This window comes from Brachycentrus maculatus, unplaced genomic scaffold (assembly GCF_059751285.1).
Source record: "Brachycentrus maculatus isolate JH-2025_06_01 unplaced genomic scaffold, ASM5975128v1 h1tg000623l, whole genome shotgun sequence".
NCBI lineage: Eukaryota > Metazoa > Arthropoda > Insecta > Trichoptera > Brachycentridae > Brachycentrus > Brachycentrus maculatus.
The window spans coordinates 169,476-181,024 of record NW_028281360.1 but is presented as its reverse complement, the minus strand read 5'-3'; the positions used below and the strand labels follow the sequence as shown (position 1 = coordinate 181,024).

Below are 11,549 nucleotides of genomic sequence, written 5' to 3'. Positions count from 1 at the left end.
TTTGTGTGTATATTAGGTTAAAATGGTTAAAAACAATTAAAAATGTATTAAAAAAGAACTCCACCGACAAGACACACAAGGTGGCTTGGTCGGTCAATGCAAAAAAAACATATATCGCTCACTCCTTTCAAGAACGTCATAAATCAAAAAACTTGATTTTTCAGGCGAACGTTTTTAAAGATTAAAAATATAACACAATGTATTAAAAATAAATATCAAGCCACTTATCGAACTTTATACTGTGCAACAGATCTTTTTAGATAAAACCTGAAGGTTTTTTCTCCATTTGAAAAATATTTAGTTTATTTTAAAAAATAATTAAACAATACCTTTTCTTCAAAATGCAAATACAACAATTTCTGCCCTGTAGCGGGTAAATATTAAGTAAAAAATATGCCTCTTTTTCTGGGATATAGTACATTTTCTGGGCATTCTGAAAACATGCACAACTGAAAATTGACGATTTTTGATTTATGACGTTCTTGAAAGGAGTGAGCGATATGTTTAAATTTGTTATTTAAATAAATGTATTCAATTTATGTATATACAAAAAAAAATGAGCAGATAATGTTGAAGCTGTTGGAAATGTAAATAAGACACATCCACAGTTTAAGACATTATATTTTCATCAAAATACTTACGTACATAAACTGTGCATAAAACGTACATAAACGGTTGTGAGTTTTATGGATTCTTCTTAAAAAATGGATGTGCACAAAGAAATGATTTTGTTCTCATTTTTTTGTTTTATTTATTATTTGTCTGTTGTTGATTTTCATATCGAAGGAGGACTTATTTTTTAAATACAAACCCATATTTTGAAATTCTCAAAGCTATTGAAAATATTATTAATAAAAAATGCAGGTAGGAGTTATATTTTTTATTAATTTCACAATCATTAAATAAACAACAAACAATAAACAAAATCAACAACAATTTAACGAAATATAATTTATATATAAAACTTTAATTATACAAAGAAAAACAAACAAAAACACCTTATATAGATTGTGTCAAATCACCAACTTTATGTGTGAATGTCGTCTTGAAGAGGTGGATCTAGATCACATGTTCATTGTGTGGCCGTTGAATGACGGCTACCCGAGCTTCCTTTCAGACCTCTCCAGCATAAACGTCCCATTTCCCACCAACATCTTAACCTTATTAACCTCCCCTAACAAACTTGTATGTAAAATAATTTGTAAATACCTTTAAATTATTTTTTGACATCTCATCAAAGATGAAGAAGAATATGGAAGTCTGGGCATTTACGGGGCTGACGACCGTCATCGGCTGGTTTAAGTGATCACTTTACACACGTGTAACATTCACCAATTCTACCCATTATTGACAACCACACTACTCAAATTCTCGGAAGTTCTATATATATATATATATATATATATATATATATATATATATATATATATATATATATATATATATATATATATATGTATATATACATGAACCAATTTAGAAACCTTGTTCATGAATCAATAGAACTTCACTAGAGACATCTATTGATGTAAAGAAGCTTTTTACTAAGCAGAAACTCTTATATTAATTGTATAAATTTGTAAAGGCGTATGATAACTCACTAACCAAACCAACATTTCTAATAAAACTAACCCCACTAACAGGAATACTAACACTTGAAAGTCAAATGTAAATAGTGTAAATAAAAAATAATTCGACACTGGCTATAAAACCCAAGATGGGTGAACAGCCATTAAAAAGAAGGAGAAATCATCAACTTTGTCTCATTAATTGCTTCAGATGTCACTTTGTTTTTTAAACACCTTACAATGTTTGAAAATGATGCAGAATGCATCAAAACACACGTCACAATACATTTAAAAAAAAGTAGTGACATTTACCAAGTAAAATTAAAATCAAAACTCAATTACGTAAATATAAAAAAAATTAACATAATTGATTTTTGATGGAATTATACTTGTACTATTACAGTCTGCCTTATTTTTTGAAGATGTCCGCTGATTGGCGAGAGTGCTCATATGCCAGACAAGGCGAAGTGCATAATGCAATTAATTTTGTCATGTTTATGTATTAATTTTAAATCAAGCACAGATTTTTTCAGTCTACTAAGTTGTATTTTATTAACAAAAACACATAAAAAATTATATTGTGACAATAATGCTCTAACAAGGCGAAACAATTGTCACAATATAATTTTTTTGTGTTTTTGTTAATAAAATACAACTTAGACTCAAAAAATCTGTGTTTGATTTAAAATTAATACATAAATTAAAATGGAGTTCTACAAATTAAACGCCAAATCAATAAATAATTTTGTCTTGCGTGACAGTTCAAGTTAACCGGTTCTCAGTTGAGCCAAGTATGACTCGGACAAGGAGCCTGCCTTGTAATGATAAGCCTGAGTGCTGCTTGCAAAAATCGTATTCAGACTTCTCGTATTGATTTGCCCGAGCCATATATTGTGGGTATACTGGCAAAACACGTTAACTCGAAAAAATGCAATTTTGACTTCATGATGCATATAACAAAGTTTTCAACGTTCTGTAAACTGGAAAAATACACCAAGTAGTTTGAAATGTGATAATATATGGTTTTAAAAGTAAATCCAACTTAAAGCTTAGCAGATATTTTATACAGGCTAAAAGTTTTAAATAACAGGGATTTTAGAGTTTTGCCAGTAGACCCGATATGTTTTTATTGACTAACCCGAGCGGTGTTCGGGCAGTCTTGTTTTGACTTATTTGTAACGATTTTATGCACCGATTAATTTTATCACCAAAATTGAAGTGTTAAGTGGTTAATACGATACAATTTTTTTGTAGAAAAATAACCCTCTATGGACCAGTAGCGAAACTACTAACATTTTACTCCTATAAGCGATTATGAATATCAAAACGACTAATATTGTCACCACTCTCGGACAATGAGGCACTTCTCCAAAACTTAAACATTTAAAACTTATTATTATTGGTAAAGTACAAACTTAAAAGCTAAAATTTCTTCTTCTTACTACCCTTATTGCACACAATGGTGCATAGGGCACTGCTTCGCACAGAAACAGTGTTATTTTGATCGTTAAACACAGGAAAGAAAGGCGACTAGCCTTACACTTCAAGCACCAGTCCAGGGTAACATTGAATAAGCATTGAAGAGATATCGCTCACTCCTTTCAACAACGTCATATATCAAAAATCGTAAATTTTCAGTTGTGCATGTTTTTGGAATGCACTATATGAAAATGTACTATATCCCAGCAAAAGCGGCATATTTTTAACTTAATATTTACCCGCTACAGGGCAGAAAGTGTTGTTTTTGCATTTTGAAGAAACGCTATTGTTTAATTATTTTTTTTAAATATACTAAATATTTTTCAAGTGGAGAAAAAACATTCAGGTTTTACCTAAAAAGATCTGCTGCACAGTAAAAAGTTTAATAAGTGGATTGATATTTATTTTTAATACATTTTAATATATTCTTAAACTTTAAAAACGATCTCCTGAAAAATCAAGTTTTTTGATTTATGACGTTGTTGAAAGGAGTGAGCGATATATCACTAATATTTACTTTGCCCCTCCTTAAGAATTGAAACCGGGGCCTTAAATATGGTAGTCAAACGCGCTAACGGTACCATTACGGAGGCGGACATTTGGTCAGGGTTAAATTCAAAACACTTTTTAAGCACAAGATTCAATTCATCTCGTGTTCCAAATTGCTATTTTCGCATACCAAACATACTCGGGGTAAAGAACATAAAAAATACATCTGAATATCTCTGACAGCTCAAACAATGCATGCCAATTTGTCAGCACTGATCAGCTCACAGCCGAGTTGTCTGTCTGCCCGAACCACTGCGCGCACTCGGCAGTCGCGTAGTCGTAGGCCCCGAGGAATATGGCCCCCCCGAGGGCGAAGCTTGTAAGCCTCGGCAGCAGCCCCGCAAACAGCCCCCGGACCCCGCGCTCCGCGTACACCTGCCGCATCATGCCCCTCACGGTGAGGGCCTTGGAGGAGGCGGGCGCCAGCATGATCCTGGTCTTGCACACGTCCAGGGGGGTGGTCAGCGCGCCCGCGATTGCGCCTGAAATAGAGCCGCACAGACCCGCCTGGAAGAAGAAAAAAAAACTATAAGATCGGCACATTGATAACAAAAAAAGCCTAAGAGTGATTTTTTTACATACTGTTGGTAGAGAGCGAGAGACGCTTAAAAGCGTTCTATTTGTTTACTTTTGGTAGAGCGCGAGAGACGCCAAAAATATTGTACAGATCAAAGTTAGGTTTGCGGTTACTTATGATTAGTTTATGACCCTAATTAGTATACTAACACATTGTTTGCACAAAACGCCTAAGTGTTTTTTAAATATTGTTGGTAGAGAGCGGGAGACGTTTATAAGCGTTCTATTTGCTTACTTTAAGTATAGCGCAAGAGATACCAAAAAACACTGAACAGATCGGAATTGGATGTTGCGGTTACTTGTGATAAGTATACTGAGGGTCGGGCGGCAGACTGTTATATAATTCGAGTCGGGGTTGATGAACAAAAATGCCCGACAACAATATGTTAACACATTGGCTATGGTGAAGTTTGTTAAAGAAATGTAATTTAACACGGGCAATATTAGATCGAATATCGATAAGTTGTAGGTAACCGAAATCAAGGATCAGGTAAGGTATCTGTAACGCACAAATATGTGCATGCCGTAAACAATGTGTTATTAGTCACAACATTTTAAGTGTATCCAAATCCTTGTTTACAAATGTTATGAATAAAATAACTGGATTAATTATCTTCTCCTAACCCTTATCTACACCTAATGGTGCATAGGGCACTGCATCATATTGACGCAGTGTTTTCTCTATTGTTACTTACATGAACGCAAGGTGATTGCTCTTGCGTTTCAGGGAGTAGTACGGCTGTCCAAACTTAAAACACAGTAAGGGACATTTTTTTGCGGTACGTTTTTTTTTTAATTTTTGGACTAAGTAGAATCTAGTTTGTCCAAAAATGCAAAAAAACGTACTACAAAAGAAATGTCCCTTACTGTGTTTTGAGTTTGGACAGCCGAGTAGTCCAGGATAATATTAAATAAATATTAGAGAGTAAAAAAAACAATATGTATTTTCACCCCCCTGGGAATCGAACCCGGGACCTCCAGCACGGTAGCTAAACACGCCAACCATTACACCACGGAGGCAGACAAATTATAAGCTTTATAAAAAATGACAATCATGTCTCCTTGTAAATTATAAAGAAACATAGAAGGGAGTGATAAGCCTTACTTCTATGGAGCTGACGGTACCGTCCACGCTTCTCTCCGCCAAGGTCTGCTTGAGGAGTTCCCACAGCGGGAACTGGATGAAGCTGAAGGGCAGGTCTCGCAGCACGGTGGAGAGGAAGCCGCGGTAGACTCCGGAGAACAGACCCTCGTTCCGCCACGCCTCCAGAAGGATCCGGAATCCGCTCTTTGAAGCGGCGGACGACAGGGCCTGCTTACGTTGCTTGGCAATCTCCACGGGCACTCGGACCACGCATGCCATCTGCAATCGAAAGTGAAATGACTTTAACCTGTTAACCGGGGAGTTCACTTTTTAATTACGCAACATACAGCGGGCGCCAACCCTTTCCTAGGACATGTCAGTATGCCACGCCCGGCGGACGTGAATTCATGTAGAAACATGTATGGATGACTAATTACCTTTGTTGTTTAAAAATATAGGTACCGCCCGTTCCAGGACGCAACATATATTTACAGGACATATTCATATGTCCTGCTCGTACCCGATATTGTTTACGTTTGATGTATTCATACGTCCCGCCCGGTTAGCAAGTTGAGAATGACACAAATTTTTAAAAATAGTTTTGTATCTTCAACTGCGTATGAAAACATCTGTAGTTCTCTCAACTAGTCGTGTTTACATTAACCACCCCACCTTCGGATTATTTTCAGGCATATTTTTTTAAACAAGCAAAAAAATCACAACGTTTGTTGTCACAAAATATTGTCAGGTATGAAACCTGACAATAATTTGTCACTGTATCCGGTACGCATTTAATATTTTTAGAGCAGATATCTTTTCTCGTGCGTAGGTCATACGGGTTAAGCGGAATGGTGAAGAAAAACCGCGTGTATCACCTACGTTCGTATGTGTAGGGCGGTTAACCGGATCCACGCGGCTCGCATAACCGTTTGTGTTTTTACAAGACATGCCCCATACGCGGCTGACATAAGCGTTTGTGTTTTCACTTTGCTCCAAGTTTCGAACCTCAGTTCAACTTGGAGGGATTTTTTCATGGTGTGGAACTTTGGATAAAATAATACGTCAATCCTCGGCCTTATGACATCTGTTGAAATATCTGACTAATAATTTGTAACATCACAAGGATAAATAAAACAACAGATCCCTGATTTTTCTTGCGGTCGGTAATTAGTCCGCGCCATAATCATGCCCTATATCTGTCTCACTCTCGACGCTACGCATCGCCAGTGGGTAAGAGTGACACACGATGCGTGCTTTGATTTATTTATGTTACGATCTAATTTGTTTATATTACGATATATTTCAAGAATAATGTGACACACGTGTATTATAGAGTACCAAAAAGGCACAATGAATCCCATTGAACGTTTTTGTTTAGGAAAATAAATCGTTTCATAACTAAATACATGATAAAAGTAATAATTTAAAAAACGGCGAAATACAGCCGCGCACGAGCGTCTCTTAGGAACAAAGTTAACGCGTTTAAAAGGTTAATAAACTCAAAAGCGGTCTCATAAAAGTTAATTTAATGTTTAATTTAAGTTTTACTTGGTAAATACCACTATTTCAATTGAAAAACAAATTCAAGAAATAGTGGTATTCACCTAGTAAAATTTAAATAAAAAATGGATAGATTTCACCGCAAAAATATGACTGCTGAATCTAAAACTAACTAACTAACCATCACGCCGCTTAGGCAGAGAGAATAGAACGCCACACCACTCTGTCTTTGCAAACATTTTTCGCCTCTTCCACGTTCATGCATCTCCTCATACATACCCGCCGATTGTTACGACTCCTAACCTGACCACTTTTAAGTATTTGGCATACCTGATCGTGCCATGTTTTTCTCGGTCTTCCTCTGCTCTTTTTTCCACTTACATTCGCCTCATAAATTTGTTTTACCGTTCTTTTCCCACTCATTCGTTCTACATGTACAAACCATCTCAACACACCTTTCTTGATTTTATCGATAATGCTTATCTCAGCTTTGCATTCCTTCCTTATTTCACTATTCGCACATCTATCATACATCGTTTTGTCGCACATTCTTCTGAGAGATCGCATTTCGACTGCATTCAGTTTACTTTCATCCTTCTTTTGCCAACTCCATGTTTCACTTCCATACATTAGAGTTGGAACCAGGACTCCGTTGTGCACTGCCAGCTTAGCTTCCGCTGATAGGTTTTTATTTGCTATAACTGATTTCAGTGCACCATTCACTTTGTTCCCAGCACTCACTCTGCTGAATCAATTAATGAAATTCATTTTTTTTTCTCAATAATTAAGTAGTTTAATTTTTATATTAAAAATATTTTCAAATAATGATTTTTTAAAAATCATATTGATATTAAAACAAACTCTCTATCACCCATTATTCACACTGTGTAATACCATTTTATAAGTTCTTATTCGTGATTACCGGTTTCAGAAAATCATTCCATCATTAGGTCATTAAAATAAAATTGTTACAATTTGACATTTGTATAAAAATTAATTTTGAAAGAGAGAAAGAAGACAAATGAATCACATTGGGAATATTTTGAAAAGTGGACTCGAAGTTAAATCTAGTTGGTTATTTTCAAAAACTGGTAGACACGAATAAGTGTTTATAAAAGTGGTATTGCACAAAGTAAACAATGGATGATAAGGAGAGTGTTTTATTACTATACCACAAAGTTACCAATGCTTTTAATATATAAAAAATATTGATATTAATTTAAATCACGAATACATGCAAATTAAATATTTTAAAAAACAAACACGTATTGCTTACAATTTCGCCGACAGACGCGGCTAAAACGTGCACCAGCGGTTGGTATCTCTTGTCTACTCCCTTCTCCTCGGCCAGGGTCTTGATGCCCTCGTAGGAGAGGAAGAATAGGGCTGCAGAGGGCACGCTGCCGAGCACCACGGCCCCGAGCCCCCGGTAGACTCCGGAGAAGCCACCCGCCTGCAGGAACCCCGCCCGGGACTGCAGACGGGTCTTTATGGTGTCAATGGGATACAGAGACACGTCTACTGTGAGCCCAGCAAATCCGCCGGCCTGCAGAGAGAAAAAACTATGAAAATATGACAATTGACTATAGCTTACTGTGGTATCATATCATATTACAAGTAGGATTGTACATGTATCGCTCACTCCTTTCAACGACGTCATATATATAAAAATATGATTTTTCTGGAGATCGTTTTTAAAGTATAAAAATATAATCAAATGTATTAATTAATAAATATCAAGACACTTATTGAACTTTTTACAGTGCAACAGATCTTTTCAGGTAAAACCTGAATGTTTTTTCTCCATTTGAAAAATATTTAGTATATTTAAAAAAAAATTAAACAATACCGTTTCTTCAAGATGCAAAAACAACACTTTCTGCCCTGTGGCGGGTAAATATTAAGTTAAAAATATGCCGCTTTTGCTGGGATATAGTACATTTTCTGGGCATTCCGAAAACATGCACAACTGAAAATTGTCAATTTTTGATATATGACGTTGTTGAAAGGAGTGAGCGATATGCATTTCAGCAAATCCTTTGGTATTGTTGTATTTCTATCTGCTGTGCTGGTTATGGTTGAGGAGGCGTCTGTGTACCGGCCAGCATCGGGTTGAAATCGAATCTAATTCTTTTACTGCCTACACTGGAGCACTTTCAGAAACTTGGTGTTGGTTTTACAAGAATGTATTTGTTTAGATTGGCTGTGACATTCAGCAATCACACAGATTGTGAGCCATGAATAAGAATAATAATGGTCACTTTTCAGTGATGGGATTCACAATTTTTAGGTACTGCTCCTACCCCCCCCAGAAAAAAAATAGTTTGTGTTCGTTTTACTAAGTGCAACAACATAAATGAACTTTTCCACTATTTTTTTTTCATCTTTCTAATATTTTTTTCTCTTTGTGAGGTTCAAATATTTATACAACGTGGTGGACCAAGTAAACTGACCGTGCTCCGATACATGATCTCAATCGGAATATTGTGTGACAACAAAGGGTTAGGGACCGGTTCGGCGAACTCCATAAATTTTGGGCACCGGTTCTAGCAAACCGGTGCGAACCGGCTGAATCCCGCCACTGTCAGTTTTCACTTTTACGACGCCATACAATAATCCCATACTGTATAATAGATTACACATTATATTACAATTATATTATATTTTGTCCGCCTCTGTAGTGTAATGGTCAGCACGCTCGGCTACCGTTCTGGAGGTCCCGGGTTCGATTCCCAGGGGGGGTCAAATAAATATAAGTAATTTTTTCACTGTAATATTTATTCAATATTATCCTCGACTGGTACCTGAAGCGGAGGGCTGATCACCTTTCCTTCATGTGTAAACAATCAAGATAACACTGCGTTTATATGATGCAGTGCCCTATGCACCATTGGGGTGCGGATAAGGGTTTTATTATTATTATTATTATATTACAAGGTAAAGCGGAAGGTAAACGCAGTATAGGAAGAAGGCGCATATCCTGGCTTAACAACTTGAGATGGTGGTTCCACTGTAGCACTGAGTCACTGCAGATAAAGTTAAAATTGGCATGATGATTGCCAACTTCAGCGTGGAGTGGCAAAAAATAAGAATGTAATAAAACACTTGTCCAATACAACAGTGACATCTAATAAACGATGTTTACACAATAACTTGCGAAATAAATTCCGAATTGTAGCTCATTTTAGGTTATATTTCTTTATGACATCTTAATCAATGAGGGTTAAATAGTGTTTTAGACTCACAATGAGCGGGGTCCATAGCAGCTTTGAGTGATTTTCCATTATGTGCCTTATTATTTTTACTTATTCTAGCTTCGTGATCGAGAAGTTATCGAAACGCATTGTCAGATTAGATACTGTTTTGAGTTATATACATTATCCGTTTTTAGGTTAGAAAATAACAAATTTTGACAGAAGAACTAAAAGTTGCAATATCGAAAAATAAAAAGTAGGTACTAACCTACTTACGCCGAATTCTAGATAAGTAGGTAGTTACTTTATTAATTTATATTTGTTATTATGATTCGTTTACATTTAAGGTTAAAATTTTAATGTTTTTAATTTAAAATAGTGTTAGAGTTTAGTTATAGAATGACAAAAAGCTTCCGATTATCTGGGGGAAAAAATAAAGGGATATATATTTTTAATTATGTCCGGAAAAAAGTATTAATAATAAAATGGGGAAAAAATACCCAATTTTTTTTTACTGTAAAGTGTGACCTTGAATAACGATTATAAATCATCATTTGAATAACTTTTTCAAGGATAAATCTTCCCTTTTTATCTTATTTAAAAAACATAACATATTGTAGGCACATTGTGTAGTAATTTAAAAAGGAGAGAGCGTTATATTTATGGGTTACTATGCCAAGCATCGATTATATTTCTTGCCGACATTACGGCTTCTTTCAGAGTTTCTTACTGCGTTATCTGGGATGTAAGGTATTTGGTTCATAATACGCCTTCATTCCTAGCGGTCTTGGGTCAAGATAAAGGCAATGTTTAGAGATAGCTCAGTCTCTGTAAGAAATTACCTTTTTTTCACGCCAAGGAGAGTCTATTCACAAATCGCTCACTCCTGTCAAGAACGTCATAAATAAAAAAAACTTGATTTTTCAGGAGAACGTTTTTAAAGTTTAAAAATATAATACAATGTATTAAAAATAAATATTAAGCCATTCATTGAACTTTTTACTGTGCAACAGACCTTTTTAGGTAAAACCTGAAGGTTTTTTCTCCATTTGAAAAATATTTAGTATATTTAAAAATAATAATTAAAACAATACCTTTTCTTCAAAATGCAAAAACAACACTTTCTGCCCTGTAGCGGATAAATATTAATTTAGAAATATGCCTCTTTTGCTGGGATATAGAACATTTTCTGGGCATTCCGAAAACATGCACAAATAATAATTGACGATTTTTGATTTATGACGTTCTTGAAAGGAGTGAGCGAAATGTTAAGTCGTTCTCGTCAAATATTTTAATTTATTTTGTAAAAATTCCCGATTATTTATTATTATTTTCCAATTTTTCACATTCTCACCTGGCAACATAGACAAAATTGATGACTAAAAATTTCTGGAACAATATCCTTTGTCAAAATGTGGAGCGCGAATTTTGCATAAGACGTCCTTCCAGCACTTCGTTCATTATCAAACAAAAAGTTAGTTAGATAATACCCTTTGAAAAGCTTATGACTAAACCACTGGACATAAATACCTCTTTGATTTTACATAACACTCATCCGCACCCAGTGGTGTATAAGGCACTGAATCTCAAAGATGCAGT

General features: G+C 35.4%; 1 protein-coding gene across 1 annotated transcript; it reads right to left on the bottom strand.

The window, feature by feature from the left end:
- Nucleotides 1-3,671: 3,671 nt before the first annotated feature.
- Nucleotides 3,672-10,139, bottom strand: LOC148301002 (mitochondrial S-adenosylmethionine carrier protein). Its single transcript, XM_088273962.1, has 4 exons — nucleotides 10,002-10,139; nucleotides 8,033-8,302; nucleotides 5,278-5,535; nucleotides 3,672-4,103 (listed from the first exon to the last, which is right to left on the bottom strand). The coding sequence occupies exons 1-4, from the start codon at nucleotides 10,038-10,040 to the stop codon at nucleotides 3,813-3,815; spliced, it is 858 nt and encodes a 285-aa protein (XP_088130088.1). The 5' UTR covers nucleotides 10,041-10,139; the 3' UTR covers nucleotides 3,672-3,812.
- Between the last annotated feature and the right edge of the window lie 1,410 nt (nucleotides 10,140-11,549).

Excerpts from the sequence above, each read along its gene's own strand:
- LOC148301002 (XM_088273962.1), bottom strand. The coding sequence starts at position 10,040 with ATGGAAAATCACTCAAAGCTGCTATGGACCCCGCTCATT. Across the intron at positions 8,303-10,001 it reads TGCTATGGACCCCGCTCATT|GCCGGCGGATTTGCTGGGCT; the intron begins GTGAGTCTAAAA and ends TTCTCTCTGCAG. Across the intron at positions 4,104-5,277 it reads GTACCGTCAGCTCCATAGAA|GCGGGTCTGTGCGGCTCTAT; the intron begins GTAAGGCTTATC and ends TTCTTCTTCCAG.